The 22,787-nt window shown below is 39.3% G+C and overlaps 1 protein-coding gene across 1 annotated transcript in view; it reads right to left on the bottom strand.

The window, feature by feature from the left end:
* Nucleotides 1-20,759, bottom strand: part of prkag1 (protein kinase, AMP-activated, gamma 1 non-catalytic subunit) — a 27,185-nt gene extending 6,426 nt beyond the window's left edge. The window contains exons 1-9 of the mRNA XM_057845336.1: nt 20,624-20,759; nt 12,544-12,595; nt 12,385-12,485; nt 12,143-12,224; nt 11,995-12,053; nt 11,862-11,907; nt 11,717-11,771; nt 6,019-6,145; nt 5,596-5,761 (exon numbers count right to left, since the gene is read on the bottom strand). Of these exons, the coding sequence (XP_057701319.1) occupies nt 5,596-5,761; nt 6,019-6,145; nt 11,717-11,771; nt 11,862-11,907; nt 11,995-12,053; nt 12,143-12,224; nt 12,385-12,485; nt 12,544-12,595; nt 20,624-20,632 (697 nt within the window). The 5' untranslated portion in view covers nt 20,633-20,759. The remainder of the gene's footprint in view (nt 1-5,595; nt 5,762-6,018; nt 6,146-11,716; nt 11,772-11,861; nt 11,908-11,994; nt 12,054-12,142; nt 12,225-12,384; nt 12,486-12,543; nt 12,596-20,623) is intronic.
* Between the last annotated feature and the right edge of the window lie 2,028 nt (nt 20,760-22,787).

Here is a 22,787-nt window from a genome sequence, read left to right on the forward strand (position 1 = left end):
CGGAACGACCCACTCAAGCATTGCCGCGAACAGACTACAATGGCGCCGTTTGAAGTACAGTGCCTTGCAAAAGTATTCGGCCCCCTTGAACCTTGCAACCTTTCGCCACATTTCAGGCTTCAAACATAAAGATATAAAATTTTAATTTTTTGTCAACAGTCAACAACAAGTGGGACACAATCGTGAAGTGGAACAAAATTTATTGGATATTTTAAACTTTTTTAACAAATAAAAACCTGAAAAGTGGGGCGTGCAATATTATTCGGCCCCCTTGCGTTAATACTTTGTAGCGCCACCTTTTGCTTCAATTACAGCTGCAAGTCGCTTGGGGTATGTTTCTATCAGTATTGCACATCGAGAGACTGACATTCTTGCCCATTTTTCCTTGCAAAACAGCTCGAGCTCAGTGAGGTTGGATGGAGAGTGGTTGTGAACAGCAGTCTTCAGCTCTTTCCACAGATTCTCGATTGGATTCAGGTCTGGACTTTGACTTGGCCATTCTAACACCTGGATACGTTTATTTTTGAACCATTCCATTGTAGATTTGGCTTTATGTTTTGGATCATTGTCCTGTTGGACGATAAATCTCCGTCCCAGTCTCAGGTCTTGTGCAGATACCAACAGGTTTTCTTCCAGAATGTTCCTGTATTTGGCTGCATCCATCTTCCCGTCAATTTTAACCATCTTCCCTGTCCCTGCTGAAGAAAAGCAGGCCCAAACCATGATGCTGCCACCACCAGGTTTGACAGTGGGGCTGGTGTGTTCAGGGTGATGAGCTGTGTTGCTTTTACGCCAAACATATCGTTTTGCATTGTGGCCAAAAAGTTCAATTTTGGTTTCATCTGACCAGAGCACCTTCTTCCACATGTTTGGTGTGTCTCCCAGGTGGCTTGTGGCAAACTTTAAACGAGACTTTTTATGGATATCTTTGAGAAATGGCTTTCTTCTTGCCACTCTTCCATAAAGGCCAGATTTGTGCAGTGTACGACTGATTGTTGTCCTATGGACAGACTCTCCCACCTCAGCTGTAGATCTCTGCAGTTCATCCAGAGTGATCATGGGCCTCTTGGCTGCATCTCTGATCAGTTTTCTCCTTGTTTCAGAAGAAAGTTTGGAAGGACGGCCGGGTCTTGGTAGATTTGCAGTGGTCTGATGCTCCTTCCATTTCAATATGATGGCTTGCACAGTGCTCCTTGAGATGTTTAAAGCTTGGGAAATCTTTTTGTATCCAAATCCGGCTTTAAACCTCTCCACAACAGTATCTCGGACCTGCCTGGTGTGTTCCTTGGTTTTCATAATGCTCTCTGCACTTTAAACAGAACCCTGAGACTATCACAGAGCTGGTGCATTTATACGGAGACTTGATTACACACAGGTGGATTCTATTTATCATCATCGGTCATTTAGGACAACATTGGATCATTCAGAGATCCTCACTGAACTTCTGGAGTGAGTTTGCTGCACTGAAAGTAAAGGGGCCGAATAATATTGCATGCCCCACTTTTCAGTTTTTCATTTGTTAAAAAAGTTTAAATTATCCAATAAATGTTGTTCCACTTCACGATTGTGTCCCACTTGTTGTTGATTCTTGACAAAAAAAATAAATTTCATATCTTTATTTTTGAAGCCTGAAATGTGGCGAAAGGTTGCAAGATTCAAGGGGGCCGAATACTTTTGCAAGGCACTGTATATTGAGAGCTAAGGGCAGAGACAAGCAAGTGGAGTGGACGTAGGTGTTACTGGCACCCGCCAAGGGGGCCGCTGTTATTTTCAATGTGACCGGCATTGTCAGATTGAGCAGTGAGGAAGAAAGTGGTCGAGCGAGAGAGGGAGCGAGTGAGTAGAGAAAGTGCACAGTTAGCGCAGGCTCAAGTGCTACGTCCCCCACATGCTTTTGTTTTGTTCATAAAAGTACCCACAAAAAGCCATCCAACACCTCTCTGTGTTTATATGTACGCCGCCGTCTTCCTCAGGAGGAAATCGGACGAACCGAGCCAACCGACGACAACGAGCCAACATGAATCGCCGGTCCATAGCACCGCCAATTACCAGGAAGGACAAATTGGTAACGCAGGCATTTATTGGAGCCGCGCTATTTAATGGAATAAGCGGTGGCATCTCTTCCACAACTGTTATAACTATTGTGGCAAGCGACATGAGGAAGAATAACTGGAGATTATCTTTTTCTAAACGCCATGTATTATACTCAACGCAGAGAAGATATACCATTTGCAGCAACCACTGTGACTCATGGTTGCTCAAATTCCCATCATGCATTTGGGCAGTTAAGAACATTTAAGTCGCTACAGTATCATTTAGTGAAAGCACAACAAAAATAATATTCCTATCTCTCAAAAATAAAATAATGTTCATAAAAAGAAAAGCGCTCAATGCAAAGAGATCTGGCATTCCCAATCAAAATAGCTATGCAAAATAACACTCTATTCAAACATTAAGTTTAGCTCAACAAATACACTAGATGGCAATATTTAGTCACAATATACAAACTATCAGAATTACTATAACTTCTACTCACATTTATCTTTTAAGAATTACAAGTCTTTCTATCCGTGGATCCCTTTCACAGAAAGAATGTTAATGTTAATGCCGTCTTGTGGATTTATTGTTATAATTAACAAATACAGTACTTATGTACAGTATGTTGAATGTATATATCCGTCTTACCTTTCCATTCCAACAATAATTTACAGAAAAATATGGTATATTTTAGAGATGGTTTGAATTGCGATTAATTGCGATTAATTACGAAGATACAAGATTTTTCAGCTGTGATTAACTTGATTAAAAATTTTAATCGTTTGACAGCCCTAATTATATTATAGACCCTACCCACCGACGTCACAAAATCACGTGATCGCTGTATTGGTCCGCCCCCTTGTCCGTCATTTTGTGTCTGTATTATCAATGGTCTCAATTGATCGAGCAATTTATAATGCATTTCATGGAAGACCCGGTGCTTTCGGATGCCGTAAACTCACTGGATGCGTTGCATAAAAGGCGTTATGTGGAAAAGCTTCAGTTTATCCATTCGCCAGATCCATATTTGATGCTTAAATCGATGTTTTTCGACCCTCTGTCTTCGCCGTATTTGCCTGACATCTGCTAGCTACCCTGATATTTACAACTATCTTGTCCACACAAAATCAGCCTATTCTCACGAAAGTTTGAAAAACTTTAAGAGCTTGGAGGCTTATAAATACTTCGTTGCTGGTTGGGTGAAACAGGTCCTCGTCCACGAAAATTCGGCAGGAATCTATCTTGTGCTTGGAAAGGTGAGTTACGAAATTTTCAATTCAAAATCTTTTGTTCTTGCTAACATCCACTGTCAAGTCTAATTTATTTCATGTCATTTGTCAATGGAGCTAGGGCTTTTAATGTTTATATGGCTTAGCGCAGTACTTCTCAAATAGTGGGGCGCGCCCCCCTGGGGGGGCGCAGAGCGATGCCAGGGGGGGCCCATGTGACCTCGGGGAACATGTTTTTTTTTTTTGCCGTACTGGAATAAAGTGTACTTGCACATCCACTCAGTAGGTGGCTGTGGCGCTCTCATTTTCAGAGTGCGCGCAGTATTTTTGAACTAAGGAAGAGCACTCAGCACACACAGATAACAGATATGAAGAGCAGTGTGCCACCGCCGTTTTTGAAAGCCGTTTTCCGACCGGACTCACTCACGCAGCGACCCACTGTCTTGTCCGGTTCTCACGTCGCCGCCCGAGAAGTGCCATTTTCGGCTTGGGATCGTCACGACGACCGCCCTCACCTACGGTTCTACCTCGGCCGCCGTGAATGCGCTTTTTTCGTGCCGTTTGCCTTTTAGCTTTGACTTTTAATACAGTGGGTGATGATGAAAGACCACTGTTTACTGTGTCTAAAAATAATTATAGCAGACAGCCAGAAGCCAAATCAATTAAGACGCCACTTGAAGACATTAGACCCCAATCTCATTGTTAAGCCGCTTGATTTTTTTCAGTGAAAACGTGCCGAATATTGCCAACAATCGTCCTGCTTTGTCAGTGTTATATCAGTAAGCCAGTGAGCATTGTTAGCATGCTCAAAATAATAATTCCACACCATTGCAAAGGAGGTCAATACTGTGAGCAGCAAAAATAAAAACTGTCCTGTCCAAGGACACTTTTTTTTTTTCTTTTATTCAGATTTGTTTTTTCGGTCAAATTTTTTGGCACATTGTCCTCATGAGTGAATGTTCCTAATCAATTTTAATTTGTTATTATTTACTGATTTTATTACATTTTATTTTTCTGTATCAAATGGTCAAAAATGTACCTTGAGTGTATTTTTTAGTTTGGATGTGATTTTTTTTTTTTTTTTTATTCAGGCAAATTGATGCACGTCAAGTCTTCTCTGTTACAAACAAAACAATGTTAATAAAGTTATACTTTATTATAAGTTGATCTATGTTACTTTTTTTCTTTATTAGAAGAAAAGGACACAATGTTAGGCAGATGCGTATTTATAATAGTAATTTTAGTAATTTTTAGACGAATGATACTATTTACAGTGGCGGCAGAGAGTTTGGGGGGGCGCGAAACATTTACGTCTTCCTTGGGGGGGCGTGACAGAAAATAATTGAGAAGCACTGGTTTAGCGATAGCACTCTCACTACATACATACGTGTATGTTGTCGGCGATTAGCCTAGCAATGATCTTAATTGTGGTTGTCAGCCCAAAACCCTCTAAATATATATTAAATGCATCTTACCAGATATGACTACTACATAATCTGTGGTAATCGTTTGGAGCCCAGTTTTCTCGTCGAATTGCAGCAGCCCATCTCACTCTCTCCTCTCCGGGTCTGTCGGAATCCGGTAGAACTTCAAGTCTCTCCGTCTATCTTCTCTGTTATTGCAACCGACCGCCACACACGCCTTCACCATTTTGATCATTAATGTTAACGAGCAGAAAAACACTCCGTAAATAGGAGGAATGTACGTAGCCGTAACAGGTAAACACGATGTGTTGACGGACAACTGGGCGGCACCAGTCAGGAGGGCGGAGTTGTGACGTCACGTGGGTAGCGTCTATATTATATTATATCATATTATATTAATAACACTATTAATTAAATAGATAATAACCAAATAATCCTCTCTGGGTTCTTCACAGAAAAAGCCAGGAAATAACACAAGTTTTAAAAAAAAAAAATTGTTCAGGGGGCCGGACCAAATGTGGAGGCGGGCCTTAGTTTGGGGACCCCTGCTCTACAATAAGTGCTCGTCTGTCTTTATTCATTGAAAATTGTTGGAGATCTTTATTTTTTTTAACTAAAACTTTTGAATTTTACAGACGAAAACATTTTGAGTAACTGTCGACTACAATTAGATGAAAACAAACACATTTTCAAATTACCCAAATATGACTAAGACCAATAAGCATTTTCGTCCACTAAGACAAAAAAGGGCTGCCAAAAACAACACTGCTCCTTTAAAATGGTAGAGAATAGAGCAGGCAATACTTTACCTGACCCTGACTTATATATTACCATGTTAATATGTGCCAGCTTTAGCACTGCAGCCCCTTTGACATTCAACAATGTTTTTCAAGCAGTTCACCAACCTTTGTCATCCACCACAGGGAGCGCAGACACTCGCTGTTCAACAAAAATACCCAGCGCTGTGTACAGAGGCGTGTCTTTGCGCACCACTGCGATGTTTTGGAATGTCCCTATTTTCAGCTCCTCCAACGTTTGGCCTAGGAACGTCGGTTTAGGCATCTCCGATATCTGAAAACAATACCAGACAGTCATTCCCACATAGGTATAATTGTACAAGCGTGCCTTAACTGCAGAATAAAAAAGTGAGTGGTGGATATTTTTTAAATACAGCTGAACATCTAAGGTTTAACTTTGATGCTGGTTGAAGTTTTGTTTGACTTTTGAAGCATTTTGAAAATGTTGGTATTGCACAACTTTCAGGGCATTACACTTTGGAGGGTGTAATCTGTATTTAGTAAGGCAGAAAGAGGTCAAAAGGGACTTACAAAGAGCTTCAAGAACTTGAGGATCCGCTTGTGCGTGAGAATGTAGAGAGTGTTTCCCGTCAAGGGGTCGATCACTGGCAGTCGGTGGATCTTGTTCTTGAGAAGCGACGATACTGCGTCATACAAGCTGAAACAGCAGAGAGGAAGAAATATGTATGGAACTCACCAGATTTGAAGTCAAACTCCTAAATTGGAAAGATTAATTTAGTGTCTGCCATCAACGATAATAAACGCTTAATCTATTTTGAGTGGGAGATAGCAGTGAATGATCACGCTGTGGCATCTTTTCCTAATGTCGCATGTTTCAAACAAAAGATCGAAGAAGTCAAAATATCGCCGTCTATTGCAGTGGAACATGATCACTCTAGGCCATCCTTCCCGGTTGGAATGGATTTGATGTCTATATCTGTCATTAGCAGTGAATGAGTTAAGGGCTATAAGCAAGAAAATAATCCAAAGGTATAAGGATAGTGCAAAAAATAAAAGTGTCAGGCGACAATAAAAAAATCTGTCAGTAGCAGTGAATGAGTTAAGGGCTATAAGCAAGAAAATAATCCAAAGGTACAGTATAAGGATATTGCAAAAAATAAAATTGTCAGGCGACAATGAAAAATACAAGAAAATCATAACCAAGAAAGCTCAATTTCCTACACTGGAAGGCCAGCTTTATGTAAAACAAAATATTGGAATGTAATTTGCTCGCAACTCTATTTTGTGCTGCACAACTGACGTTTAGTTGAAACCACTGCTATACTAATAACCCTTTAATATGGCTATGGCTATAATATTGGGAAAGCTTTGGGGGTTAAAAAAAAAATAGATGTGCCCCCCCCCCCCCCCTTGAAGGTGCACAATGTAGGGTTCGCACTTCACTTATTCATGAAATGGCCATAATATTTCAATAAACATTAAAGAAACATGTTTTTTGGAAATAGTTTTAAAACAGATCTCGAAGTTTAAGCGGAGATTTTTCCATTTTAAAAGACTATTTACGTGTCATAAATTTGTTTGTTTTGCTTCTGTGTTCATCCTCAGCCAATCACAAGACCACTTTCCAGTCTTCATCCAGGTTGTCACAGCTCTGTACACCCCATAAATTAAGACTGCGCAAACTTTTACAGTCGGTCTGAATTATGTCTCCCACTCAAGCAAAAAACGTTATGAATCTCAAAGGATTCAAGACAACAAGAGAAAAAAACAAGAATACGCATTCATTTCACTCATTCGTAACCTGTATTTTGATCTAGTTTCAGTACCAATTTTGGCCATCAATCCGACATTGTGCATCCATACAGTGATCCCTCGCTACTACGCGCTTGAAACTTCGCACCCTCAGTTAATCGTGGATTTTTTTTCCCAATTAACTTGTTGGTCAGGCAATGCACTGGAGTTGCTTATTAAAGTTATTGATGATTGACAGATGTTTGGGTTTGATCTTGCCAGAGACACAAACTTCAAAGCGCCACATGAGTCAATCATCGTTTAACTTGTTAAACAGTTGCTGTAAGTGAGCAGCTTGAGCGGAATTGAGTGGACTCACTCAATGAAGGATTTAATAAAACCAAGCATTTTTCTAATGTTTAAAACTAATCATACTGTAATTATTACCATTGAATTGCTTAAAAAAACATTTATTAAAATACATATATCCATGAAAGTTTTTTTATTACTCTGGGGAAAAAAGTGAAAAAGCATGTCTTATATTTATCTCTTTCCCAATTGCTAAATCTGAATAAATATATTGAACAGACCCCCCCCCCCCCCCGCCCCCAATTTTTTTTTTTTTTTTTGCGCTACCTGCAGTTCTTCATTTATCGCGGCAGGTTGTGGACCCCATTAATCGTGAAAAACGAGGGATCACTGTAATACACTATCAATTTATCAAATCGGGACTCTGTATCACCAGTAGGGTTGGGTATCGAGCACTGATGGGACCCGGTTCCAAAACTCCGATGGTCCCGGAACCGTCCGAATTTTTAAATTTTGATCACATGTTTCAATGCAGCGGCACTCAAAGGTTTGGCTCAACTTTACAAAAAAAAAAAAAAGACCAGTCAGCTCAGTGCAACATTTGCAACACTACTATATCATGCAAAGGTGGCTGCACGACCAGTATGATTAAACACGGCTGGAATAAAAGTGCCGAGTAGCATAGCTGAGTGCCGTGCCGGTCCTCTAACCACTCAGAAAGGTAAGTAAAACGATATATTGTGTCTGTGTTCTGCTGTTCCCACGATCCGACCCCAGATTAAGCAGTAGATGATGCATGGATGGGTGGAAAATAGTACGAGAATAAGTCGTATTATTACGTCGGGCCATTGTTGATATCACATGTACAGTGGGACAAATAAGAATTTAGTCAACCACTAATTGTGCAAGTTCTCCCACTTGAAAATATTAGAGAGGCCTGTAATTGTCAACATGGGTAAACCTCAACCATGAGAGACAGAATGTGGAAAAAAAAAACTGAAAATCACACTGTTTGATTTTTAAAGAATTTATTTGCAAATCATGGTGGAAAATTAGTATTTGGTCAATACCAAAAGTTCATCTCAATACTTTGTTATGTACCCTTTGTTGGCAATAACGGAGGACAAACGTTTTCTGTAACTCTTCACAAGCTTTTCACACACTGTTGCTGGTATTTTGGACCATTGCTCCATGCAGATCTCCTCTAGAGCAGTGATGTTTTGGGGCTGTCGTTGGGCAACACGGACTTTCAACTCCCTCCACAGAATTTCTATGGGGTTGAGATCTGGAGAGTGGCTAGGCTACTCCAGGACCTTGAAATGCTTCTTACGAAGCCACTCCTTTGTTGCCCTGGCTGTGTGTTTGGGATCATTGTCATGCTGAAAGAGCTAGCCACATCTCATCTTCAATGCCCTTGCTGATGGAAGGAGATTTTCACTCAAAATCTCTCGATAAATGGCCCCATTCATTCTTTCCTTTGCACAGATCAGTTGTCCTGGTCCCTTTGCAGAAAAACAGCCCCAAAGCATGATGTTTCCACCCCCATGCTTCACAGTGGGTATGGTGTTCTTCGGATGCAATTCATTATTCTTTCTCCTCCAAACACGAGAACCTGTGTTTCTACCAAAATGTTCTATTTTGGTTTCATCTGACCATAACACATTCTCCCAGTCCTCTTCTGGATCATCCAAATACTCTCTAGCGAACCGCAGACGGGCCTGGACATGTACTTTCTTCAGCAGGGGGACACGTCTGGCAGTGCAGGATTTGAGTCCCTGGCGGCGTATTGCGTTACTAATAGAAGCCTTTGTTACTGTGGTCCCAGCCCTCTGTAGGTCATTCACTAGGTCCCCCTGTGTGGTTCTGGGATTTTTGCTCACCGTTCTTGTTATCATTTTGACGCCACAGGGTGAGATCTTGCATGAAGCCCCAGATCAAGGGAGATTATCAGTGGTCTTGTATGACTTCCATTTTCTAATAATTGCTCCCACAGTTGATTTCTTTCCACCAAGCGTTTTACCTATTGCAGATTCAGTCTTCCCAGCCTGGTGCAGGTCTACAATTTTGTTTCTGGTGTTCTTCGACAGCTCTTTGGTCTTGGCCATAGTGGAATTTGGAGTGTGACTGACTGAAGTTGTGGACAGGTGTCTTTTTTACCGATAATATGTTAAAACAGGTGCCATTAATACAGGTAACGAGTGGAGCCTCGTTAGATCTTGTTAGACCTCGTTAGAAGAAGTTGACAGCCAGCTCTTTGACAGCCAGAAATGTTGCTTGTTTGTAGGTGACCAAATACTTATTTCCACTCTAATTTGGAAATAAATTCTTTTAAAAAAATCAAACAATGTGATTTTCTGTTTTTTTTCTTCTTCTACATTCTCTCTCTCATGGTTGAGGTTTACCCATGTTGACAATTACAGGCCTCTCTAATCTTTTCATGTAGGAGAACTTGCACAATTGGTGGTTGACTAAATACTTATTTGCCCCACTGTATACAGAACTAGATGCGAAATGACAGACTCGCTGGCGTTAGTAAACAGCAGCCATCTTAAAGCAGTAGACGCCTCTGTTAAAATCAAAAGCATTAAAAGATCTTCAAATTATAATCAATAGAATAATTTATACTAATGCTTCGTCGTAGCTCCCAGCTAAGGTGCATGTATGGCAAAATAATATGTGTCAATGTTTTCTCTGTGGGCTTTTGAAAAGTAAACATATTTGTGAAAGTGCACTCCTGTGGACAAAGTTCAAAGACAAGTTCAAAGACTGATATTTTTATTCAAGTTAGAAATAGCCTTGTGAGTAGCACATATAATTCATAAATTTCATATTAATTGTATTAATAATAATAATACAATAAAAATAAATACAATAATAATAATACAAATATTTTAAAAAATAATAATAATTTTAAATTAATATAATTTAAAAATCATCCAGAACACATTAATATAAACTAATGCATTTTTAAACTGTAATTTTTTTTTACCCTGCTTTATTTTTTCGTATTTTTTATTTTTACTTTGCCTCTTAACTCATTAGCTCCCGGAACCGTATAAATACGTTTTATTTTTAAATGCTCAACTGTCCCACAACCGTATTTATACGTCTTTTGTGTTTTTTTTTTTTTTTTATAAGAAGCATATATAGCTTCCGCTGTATCTGAGAAACAAAGAAAAACGCTCCAAACCAATTTTAAAGCAATAAAACTGGCCACTGGAGGGCAGTAGCGCATTTTGGAAGACTAGACAAGCCGATTCAACAGCAGTGAACGGCCGGCCAGCATTGTCAAAGCGCTGGCGGATTGAGCCCAGGCGGCGCTCCGACCGGACAAAACAACGAGAGGACGCCTGGGACACCAGGCGCTGGACGATTGTGCAAAACGAGTGAAACCCCCCGTGGAGCGGCTCGCCTAGCAGACCCCGCAGAAATGCAAAAATAATCCATCTTTGTGAGACAGACAACGATGAGGGAAAAGTTTACACAGCTGACGTGGCGACAACGGCGTCATCTCGGCGACAAACCGTCATCTCTCAGTCGTTGTGTGTGAATAAATTGTTACTATTCTATCTAAAGCTCTATTTGTCTGGTTGTTCATAGTATTTTGTAAAAGGAAAACATTATTCAGATGTTTGGGATGTAACTAATGCAGAAAATAGCTTTGTTAAAGTCAAAGTTATGTTTGAAATGTATGCGTTTACAAAAAGCTCATTTTCTCCGTTTTTTCATCAGAAATTGGAAAATTGCTCAAACTAAGCTATTTTCTAATGCTGATTTCTAAAGAATGGAAAAAGATACGAACTTACTTTTTTTTCTGCTGAAAGAAGAGAGTCCAATCTTTCTTTTGGTGGGTTCAAAGTTTATATAGCAATAGAACAGAATTTTCTGTGGGCCTTGCAAAATCAGTCAAAATCCAGAAAAAACGGCCGGGAGCGAAGGGCCTTGCTCTGGTGAAAATGGCTGGGAGTGAAAGAGTTAAGAGAATCGGAATAGAGAATCGTTCAGAACCGGTATCGAAACATGGAATCTGAACCGGAATCGTTCAATTTCAAACAATGCCCAACCCTTATCGCCAGAGCCTCAAAATCAGGTGACTCGGACTTACATGCAAAAATTTGTGATCGGGACATCCCTATTTCAAACGTGTAATTTATTTAGAAATAAATCTCAGAATTCACCGTTAAATGTATTTAAGAGGGTGGATGCAACCAAAGATTAAAAAACCAACCTAGCATTGGGTGATATGCTAACCAAAGGCTTGAAAGAGTCTTGAAGATACAGCTCTGGTAAAAAGCAAAACACATGACAATTAACATATTGAGAGTAGAACAAAATTGCAAGAAATAGATTAAAAAGTCAACGAAAATGCAAACCTCGCCATGTTTCGATTTTATGCTCTTCCAACTCATATATCTGGACCTGAAAAAATAAATTGACAACAATAAAATTCAGTGATTGAACATTGTCATTTCACTTCAACTCCACACCTAATATCCTTGAGCTTACCAGGGGAGATTTATAGTAGCGATGAAGGATGTTTATAAAGTCTGTGATGGTTAGCATGCCTGTTAAGAGCATTAAGTCATTTTTAGGAGGGTTATTTTTTAATTTTTTTTAAAGAAATTAAGTAGTAAATAACAGTAAATTATCTTACCAACAAAGCACTGCTTGTTACTGTCCCATAAGGGAGCTGCCCTCACCCCATTGGAAACAAGTGCAAAAAATGCCTTCTTGACCTGTGCAATTAAAGAATACAAAGAATGCATTTTTCCCCCCCTAATTTCAAACGAGTTCATTTTCAATCTCTGAGACATGCTTTTGTCAAAATACCCCATGGATGAGAAATGACAGCACATTTCTAAAATATGGAAAGACTTGACTGAGAAGGTATCTGACCTGGAGGGACGTGTCAAAAACAACTAATTTGGAGCTGGTGGGTACGAGGTCGTAACAGCGATGGGACTTCATGAACCTGGTGTACACGTTGTGCTCAGGGTCTGAAAGGAAGAGGGAAAGATAAGTAAGCGTTTTGAATGTCATCATTATGTAACTTACCCTCGATAAGTGGATCCTTTTTGCTCTCAAGCTCCTCAACAGTTGCTGGAATCTAAAAGAAAAAGACACAAGCATATTTTGAACAGCGCGCTGAAAATATCTCATCTCATGAAGTCACTTTTTACAGGCTGAAGGCCCCCTCTCAAGTCACCACTCAGGTAGTTCTTCTTCTTCTTCTTGTGGACACTTAACTTTGAAGTCCTACTCCTCCATAATTCCTGAACCGATCGTCTTGAAACTTGGTAGTCATATAGCATAGGCCGGTATCAAACGATCCCCAGAGCCCGATTTTATTTTTGTTTTTTTGTATTGGGGCTGATTAAGTAATTGCGGACTTATAGACCCCAATCACCAGCGTCACACAATCACGTGATCGCTGTATTGTGCCGCCATATTGTCCGTCATTGTCTGTCCGTATTGTCAATGGTCGTAGTTTCTAAAGGTGGATTCACTTGCAAATTATGGAAGCCCCATGTGCTTTCAGACGCTGTAAACTCATTGGATGAGTTACATAAAAGCCGTTATTTGGAAAAGCTTCGGTCGATCCAGTCGCCAGATCCATATTTGATGCCCAAACTGATGTTTCCTCCCGTCCGGTCCCGTCCCGTGCGTCAGAGCTCGTCCTGAGACCACAAAATTTCCAATGACTGTATACTCCAGTTTATGTCACGATGAGGAGTCGGATACCCAAAATCGGCACCGACCCGAATATAAACAGACATTTGGTCAGCTGAGCGTCACCGTTGTCACGATTGTAAAATGAAACTTGATCGACAACGGGCCGGTGTGTGCCAAAAAATAGCTGCCCAGCGTGAAATGTCCCCCCTGACGGAAGCGCTTATTTATAACGCTTTATTGACGTGAAAACATCAAATGTTTTCATGGACACATTACAGTAATGGATTTACGACTGTAAGATCAGTTTTAAATAATTAAATTACACAAAATATTAGTACTGCATCTTAGTAACAAATCGTGGACTGGGCCACATAACCATCTTTGAACAGAAATGTATTAGTCTACTGGTTTTCACGACCATATCCCAATGACAATCACACAGGACATTTATTAGTTCAAGCAGAATAAAATAATACATATTCACGGTAAAAGAAAGTCGTTTCCGTGTGGGCGCTCCCGTCAAGGGGGACATTTCACGCAGGGCGGCTATTTTTCGGCACAACAGCTGTCTGATGATGTCTGCGATAGTGTTGGCATCATATTGATGTTTTCGCCGCTGTATAACGGCTGTCGACACAAACGCATCATGGACCGAGATAAACAAACCGTGCTGCTTTAGAGATTTGCCCTTTTAACAAAGGGCACACAGCAACTACTAAAATGACCGTTTATCTTCTCTTACGGCAACCAACCCCACACATGCCTTCACCATTTTGATTAATCAACGTTAATGATTGTCAGGAAGATTTTTGGGTTCGTTTACTAGGCGGTGATTCCTTAGACAAGCAGAAAAACACGCAGTAATAGGAGGAATGTACATAGCGGTAATATGTAAACATGATGAGCTGGCGGACAATATGGTGGCACCAGTCAGGGGGGCGGAGTTGTGACGTCACGTGATTGGGGTCTATTGTTGCTGTAGTCGCCAGTTAGCCTGCAGAGTTTCACAAGATATTTGACCTGGCTTGCCGTGGGAAATTATTTGCCCACAAGTTATACATTTTAAGGTTCCGAGATGAACTTTTGGTATTGACCAAATACTTATTTTCCACCATGATTTGCAAATAAATTATATAAAAATCAAACAATGTGATTTTCTGGGGTTTTTTCCACATTCTGTCTCTCATGGTTGAGGTTTTCCCATGTTGACAATTACAGGCCTCTCTAATATTTTCAAGTGGGAGAACTTGCACAATTAGTGGTTGACTAAATACTTATTTGCCCCACTGTAATTACGAGTTTGAAGTCATTATATGACTTATTTTACGTTACGTGAAATGGAAGTTGTTCGGGGTCTGTGGACTTCCAACTTTTGAGCTGACTGAACAGACAGATTGTTGTTGAGAAAGAGCTTCATGTTTGTTTGTCTTTTATTCCTTTATCCAAACATGCCTAGATTTCACGATGAGTGGGTAAAAATAATTGGATATTGAAATACTTTTCTGTGTTTATTCGATTCCTTTTGATAAAACCTTGAGATGGACTTTACAGTACATTGTTATTATAGGCTACAGCATTTTAAACTTTAAGATTTTAAACTGATGGTTTGCCTTGAGGTTTTGTTCAATGCAAAAAGTGTGCTTCAGCTCAAAAAGGGTTGGGGAAACACCGCTGTAGAGGGCATGCATGTTCTTTGTCCCAGCCTTTAGTATGTTGTGCTTGTTATCCAAATGTCTTAATTTAGTCCTGTTAGTACTTACTAAAGAACTGTATAGCCTGTCTGACAGTCAACGAATTACATATTGCATAATTTCTGTATGAACAGTTAAACACTCATTTAAGGGGAATTGTATTTCAGCTTCCTAACAAGTAGCTCTAATTCATCTCATCAATTCCCAATCTCCTTTTAGACATGGTTCAGTTTTGTTGTAACCTGTAACAATGACAATAAAAGGCAATCTTACTGTAATTTTTAAATAAATAATTATTTGTTGCTTTAGTTTTACAGAGCCAATTGTAGTTATGATTGTAGTTACAGTGGCAAGGGAACTGTAACAATGTGCCAAAAAACACATTCCATTGGTCCATTACATACCTTTAAGTTCATAATATGGTTCACATTGGATACAGAAAGCAAGCAAAACAAAAACTAACTGCTTGATTCCATTCTCTGAGCCATTTGGCTTTTCTTTCTAGTAAGCCAAAAGGAGAGCTATTCGATCAAAAGGCTTTTAGCTAATAGCCCACTTCAGCTGTGAACACTGGCTTTTGTTTGGTGAATGAGCAATACTGACTGACTTATTTGAGGCAAATGTCTTTTGTGCTTTTCAGTCCTCAGAATAAGATGGCCATTCACTCATTAAGGTCATCATAGTCTTGATCTCATTAGAGTAACACAAGCAAGCAAGCGACAGTGAAGTGAAGAATTGTCCTTTGTTACAGTTCTTCTCTTGTCCATAAATACTTCCATAAGGTTCATAACTACATTCTCAGAGAGTCTCTCGCCAGTTGAATGACTGGAATCCTTGCCCAGAACACATCAACTACAACAAGACATTTAAGACATTACAGATCAGATATACAGTAACAAAATCAACCAGAAATACAATGGCATTGCCAAAAGAAACAAAAATATATACGTTTTATACTAATATATACAACACTCCCGGAAAAAGCGGAAGCACTGTAAACAGTATAGTAGTACCGTAACATGTTTGGGGGGGGGGGGGGGGGGAGACATTTTTCAGTAACGGATTGGCACTCGGTATCGACAGATTCTCAAAATCTGATGGCTTGGACTCAGGTGCAAAAGTATGCAATCTGGACATCCATAATCTATAACAAGCTCTTAAATATGCACACAAACTGTTTGGGGGTATGCTCTTTGGATTATAGGTACATGATAATTATTGGTCCGATAATAGGAATTATGACGTCATCCCAATAAACACAATAACATTATTAATAGCCCCGATAATATACAGTATAATATTTTTGGCACGGTGTCGGTGGATCGGGATGTGTGCATTCGTTTCCACTCCTATTTTGCCAGTTCAATGTATATGTGACTGTGTGTGGTGAAGGAAGAGGGAGATGTGCCATAAATCAAGCGCTCCCTTCTGTGACGTAAACGCTCAAACGACGGCAGTCTGCAGCATGGCGTCGGTTGTGTGGGATTTTTTCAAGTTGTGAATGGAAAACGCTTCTCTCGCAATTTGTAACAAATGCAAAGCCGAAGCTCCATGAGTAAAGAAAAAAGTGTCGCGTTACAACACATCTTAACAAGCCACTTAAAAGATGACAATCGCTTCGATGGTGTTCGATGGTGGTTGTACCATTTAACGAGGCCTTTGAAAAGTTTCACAAAGATTACAGAGTGCAATAGCGATCACAAACATGATCACAGAAATGATGGTGCTGGACAACCAACCGTTTTCCCTTGTCAAAGACATAGGATTCAGGCGGCTACTTCGTCATTTGGAGCCCAGGTTCATCATTCCAAGCCGAATGTTTACCGGCAAAGTATGAACTTCGTTCGGCAACCATGCACGGCACGTAAGTTTCACCACGGACACATGGACGTGTAATGTTAGTCCTGTCAGCTAGTGGCTGGACAAGGATTTCGTACTGTGCAGAGAGGAAACCTCATGCTTTATTGAAAATGGGTTCACTTACTGGCGTTTATATGGATTATTACAAGGCAAGCCATTAATCGTTTTTGTTCTACCATATTTTTGATAATGTTGAATGAGTGGTGAACCTTACTATATAATGTTTGCATTTTACAGTGTTAGTTATAAGTTAGTAAGTTATTGAGAGGCCTTTTGGTTATTGATTGGCTTGCTGTCCTATAATTAACAGGTTAAGTTGTTTCATGGACCAAGACCACAACAGTCTCCTCTCCTGTAGCACCAAATGTTTTTATCTGATGACAAAGCACAATACCTGATGGGTTTATGTTTTAGTTCAGTGCTCATCGTTCAGGGAAAACCTCTTCAATGCCAGTGAGTAATTGATTGTGATTGACTCAAATTATATTAATTTGAAAAATAGGGCTGTCCCAAACGACTAATTTCCTACCGATTAGTCAGCCGACTATTTTTACGCTTAGTCGACTAATCTAATAAAAAAAAATTTTTTAACAAATTTAAAAATGAAATTTTTGTTAAAGCTTATTAATAAAAAAAAAAAAAACATTTTGGAACACCTAAATTCCTTATCAACGTATAAATAAAAAACATAAATATCAATAATAAATCACAAACAATGAGGTCAAATGTTGCTGGCATAAACTGGTGCAAAAAAAAAATGTAAACGGAAACACTGTGACTTCACCTTTTTAACAGGAGTCAAAACAATTCTTACTCTTTTTGCGGTATGTCATTGTCTATATTGTTCTCAATGTTAAAATGAATTGCAATGTCCCGGACAATCATTTTCAGAATACTTTGTGTGAGTTCAGATGCTCTTTCCGGTGTGCATTCCGCATTTTTTGGGGAGGGGAAAAAACTGTTCAACTTTTGTTTGTTTTAACTTGAAGATAACACAGAGGGCACACTGAAATATTACCACAATTATTTTGAATCAAAGGCACACATACCCACAATAACAAAAATTAAGTATATAGTATTCATTTTATAGTATACTACTATATGTGAGACATTTTAATATTATATAACTAACATTAGTGCAGTCATGGATGACAATAAGCAGGCCAGTGGTGTTTCCATATATATTTTTTATATTATGTATATACAGGATATATGTATATATTTTCCCAAAGTGGGAGCTTCCATGATCCTAATAAATTTAATAATAATTTTTAAAAATATATAATTATATTAATCATTTTATTAAATAAAAATGCGCGTTGATACGACGCACATAAAGGCAACTTCCATTTAAAATATCGTTAGAGAGTTGTATGGACTTACAATCCGCTAGCTTGTTGTTTCTTGTTGTCTTCGAAAATTATACTTTGGTGACGGCGCTTCAAGTGTTCGTTCATAGCCGACGTGCTACCGTGGTATGCGAGCTCAGCTTAGCAAAGAGTACACACAGTGGCACCCTCCATATTTTCCTTGAAATAATTCCAGGCTCTGGTTATTCTGCTCCGCTTTTTTGGCTTTATGCCGCTTTCACGTGTAACCATCTCTGCCCTTTTTGGAAATTGGCGGTGTTTTCAACTCCTCACCGGCGATATACTTGGCTCGTTGTCGTCGGTTCGTCTGGGTTCATCCGATTTCCTCATCGGGAAGGCGGCGGCGTGCATAAAAACACCGAGAGGCGTCGGATGGCTCTTTAAGGATACTTTTATTGACCAAAACAAAAACGTGGGGGATGAAGCCACTGAACTCGGCGCGACCCGCGCACTTTTCCAACTCGCCGATCTCGCTCCCTCTCTCTCGCTTGCTCGCTCGCCCACTTTCTTCCTCTTTGCTCAATCTGACAACACCGGTCACATTGAAATAACAGCGGCCCCCTTGGGGGTGCCAGTAACAACCGCTTGTATCGCGAACGCCTGCCATTCTAAACTTTATCCGCATGTATTTTTTTTTCAACCCGTCATTACCCGTCGACGGTATGTTTTGCCCGTCGAAGCATTTACGTCATCGATGACGTCGACAACGTCGACTAGTCGGGACAGCTCTATTGAAAAATAAATATTGGCAGTTTTGGCACTTTATTTGAAGTCCGGACTGCTCTTGTCTTTGTTTTGTTTGTTATAATAATGTTCATGTCATCATGAAAAATCTGGTTCTGTCAAAGGCAAATCTATGTTGAATCTACCACTAGTTTTTTTAACCTTCAGGTGTTCAGAAACTCAGGTGAATATACATTTTAAAAATATATATTTATTATCAGTTACCAATATCGGCTTTGAGGAGCAGGAAGTTATCAATATCGGTTTCAAAAAATGGATAACGTGCACCCCTATTTTGGATAAAACCTAAACATTCTAAATGGCAGTCTGTTTTCATGGTTGCATTGCTTTTCTCATGGTGCCTTGAACTACACTTTAGGAATATAAATTAAAAATGTGTGCTATAACAAAATACATGCTCTGTGACTTTAGGAAAAGATCACCATACCTTTTAATTACTAAAAATGAGAGTGTTATCACAAAACACATGCTCAAAGATTATCATACCTTTTGTTCCTTTCTTGACAATATCGATTGGTGGTAGCAAGGGTAAGTAGTAAGTACTAGTATATGTCTTTGATAAATGCTTGTATGTTAGAGTACGAGTAATGATTCCTATACAGTACATTCCACCAGAGTGACAAGACCTTCATTATGAGTAGGACGAGCAGTTCATCACTCACTTTTTCTTTCTGTTTGTTTAAAGCAACTGTTCAGAGCAGACCCCTTCCTTCTCCCCACCACACAAATTCAGTCTGGCTTACAGTTTTTCTCAATTGTCTCCACACATTTTCTAGTACTTAAGACACTGGCCACAATGACACAATTCATGCACCATCCCCAAATTGCAAGTAGTTGCGCTGTTCAGTATTTGTTTACAGAATGGAAATGTTACTCAAGAAGAAGGCAGTCATACAACATATCTAACCTCACTAGCTGCCATTGACAGTGACAGACGTCCATTTCATTTTTAAATAGGAGGGCTGACAGTCATCGCCTCCAATGGTACTGAAACATGAATTTTCACTGCCTGTCGTCGAAGTTCAAAAGCGATGGACGCTTATCGCTGTAAAAAAAAATTAATTAACTTATTGCCTGAGATTGACAAGGATAGATGCCCGATTAATTTAAACTTGGAGGACAAACTGTGAATGCTCATCATTCATTGTCATTTTACCTGGGAGGGTCTGGCAGCGAATTACTCTCCAAGTCAAAATGGATTAGACGTCTAACGCCGTCAATGATAGACAATGAGTTAAAATGATAACAAGCCTGTGTTGTGTCCATCCATGACCATTTACACATCTTAATAACAGCTTTTTTGGTCAGATCCAAATTTTACACTGACCATTTTAATTTGGGAGTAAATTGAGCACCTGGATTTCAGTGTGTTCAAATATGAAATGCGCGCCGGTCAGAAAACACTGCTATAGACGCCGTTTTGAAAAACTAAACCACCGTTTAAATGACTCAATAATCATCGACAGAGGAAATTACAGTTGTTTTAAACGGCACTTTTGTACTGTTTCGAAGTCCAAGCTAATTTCGATAGCATTGGCCAAAGTCAAAACAGGATGCTTACAAGGAGTGTGACTTATTTTGTCCGATAAAACTAAACAGACGTTCTATAATTGCTCTCATTTTAGCAACAGAAATGTTAGACGTCACAATACTGGCTAGCAACTTCGCAATGCATTCCACTTGGTTGGTTAGCATCAATGCTATTGTTAGCAAGTTCCAGACCGACACAAAAGATGAATTCGGAAAAAGTATTCATCATATGAAGACGGAAAGATTCAAGTTAGTCGCTGGACTTACACACTCCATATTCCATTCGCGGTGTCACGTCCCCTCCACAACCGGCCGGGTCGTTTGACAAACTACCAGTGTCCAGTGCCCACAGGCTCGCACAATCCGGCGCTTCCGCTGCGAGTCTAACGAGAGCATCCTGATTGGCTGGTAGTGGCCACAAGTCATTACCGTACTACTCGTACACTCAACGCACTAAAAAATAAATAAATACTTGTATTGCAGTTTTATATCTGTTGTGTTGTAGTATGTGTGTAATTGTTTGAATAAACAAATAAATAAATAAATAAATAGATAAATAAAATATGCTTTACCGCAATTTTTTACAACATTTTATTAGTATTTAAAATGTAATTAATTAATTAATTAAGGAATACTGAAATACAAACAAAATTTGGTTTTTTTTTTTTAGTTTATGAGAATAACAGACATACAGGATTTAGAGTTTAGATATTAACCTTTTCAGGGACATGGGTCACTAAAGTGGACCCCGATTAAAAGTTGACACTTAAAGGCATTAATCCCGTTTTAGATAAAGTGACTATTTTTTGGATAAATACACACTTTATAACAACTTGACAACACAAAACAAAAAAAAACAAAACAAAACAGTCCACAGGTCAAATAATTTCACAAATTAGGATACCACAGGTGGTTGTACACCCCACATGTCAATAAAGTCCAATAAAGGTTTCCATATTTGCTCAAAATCCTCTGCCTTCCCTCTCACCACATAAATTAGTTTTTCCAGCATACCAGAATTCTTCATTTCCTTTATCCAGTGATTTATTGGAGGAGTGTCCATTTTCCTCCAGAATAGTGCAATGGGCCTCCTGGCCTGTTGTAGTCCAAAATCAAAGTCTGATTTTTTTTTTTTTTTTTTGCAGATCACAAAGTCTCTTGGGTAAATGCCCAGGATAAACAATTTTGCATTGTACGGTACGTCAGTCCCAACAATATACGACATAATACGCCCCACTTCTGTCCAATACCGCTGTAATTTAGGGCAGTCCCAAACACAATGTAAAAGAATACCTCGTCCTTCTATACATTTAATGCCGGTGTCTGAAATATTGGGGGACCAGCTGTTTAACTGTACAGGTGTGATGTATACTCTCATCAACCATTTGCATTGCAATAACCTCATCCTTGTGTTAATAGTTTGCTTTTGTGCTTTTAGACATGCCCTGTTCCATTCTTCTGTTATTGCCTCCCCAAGATCAAATAGTATAAAGAGAGTAAGCCCTTCTCATGATGTGAGAGAGTTTTTCTAAAATAGACAGTGGTGGTTCTGATTCAACCTGTTTGTATTTTGAAATAATAAAAGGATTTACCTGTACATATTTCTGGAAAAATGAAAAATAGTGTTTTTTAGGGATATGAAATCTGTCAGAAAGCTCTTCAAATGTAAGTTAAATATTATTAAAATATAGATCAGAAACTTTTCCAACTCCCTTCTCTGCCCATATTTTGAAACCACCATCATCCCTTCATAGTACAAAATTAGAATTACCCCACAGAGGACATCCTTAATGTGTTGATGTGTCTTATGCCAAGTGTTAATGCAATTTTTGACAAATGGATTTCTTGTTTTACTTTTTAAAACTTTGAGGTCAGCAGAGTACAAATAGTCTTAAAGGTAGGCATGGTGCCGATGTCTGCTCTATAGACAACCAAGATGTGTGTGTCTCATCTGCAAAGTAAAATGCCATTGAATGTAACTGAGCGTTGTCCTCCTCGTTCATATGGGATGTATAGAGGTATAAATGGACTTCTTATGGTTGGGTTTGATCATTCGTCATTATTCAAAAATTAATATAGATGATTTTGTGTAGTTGATACTGTAACCAGAAAACTGTCCAAATACGTCAGTATACCTAATACTTTTGCATAGATTCGTTAGGAAAAGAATCACATCAACAGCATATAATGATATTTTGTGCGATATCGTTCTGTGTTTTGCTATCGCTAACGGCTCTATTGCAAGTATAACAGCATAGGTGACAGGGGACATCCCTGGCGAGTTGATCGCTCAAGTTATTGGTTTTAAGGCAAGGGTTGGGGTTACTTTTTTTATTCATCTTATGAACCGCTTATCCTCACAAAGCTTGCGAGGATGCTGGAGCCTATCCAGCTAACACCGGATAGGATGCAAGGAACTGGCTGCCAGCCA

This window comes from Corythoichthys intestinalis, chromosome 9 (genome assembly GCF_030265065.1).
Source record: "Corythoichthys intestinalis isolate RoL2023-P3 chromosome 9, ASM3026506v1, whole genome shotgun sequence".
Taxonomy (NCBI): Eukaryota; Metazoa; Chordata; class Actinopteri; order Syngnathiformes; family Syngnathidae; genus Corythoichthys; species Corythoichthys intestinalis.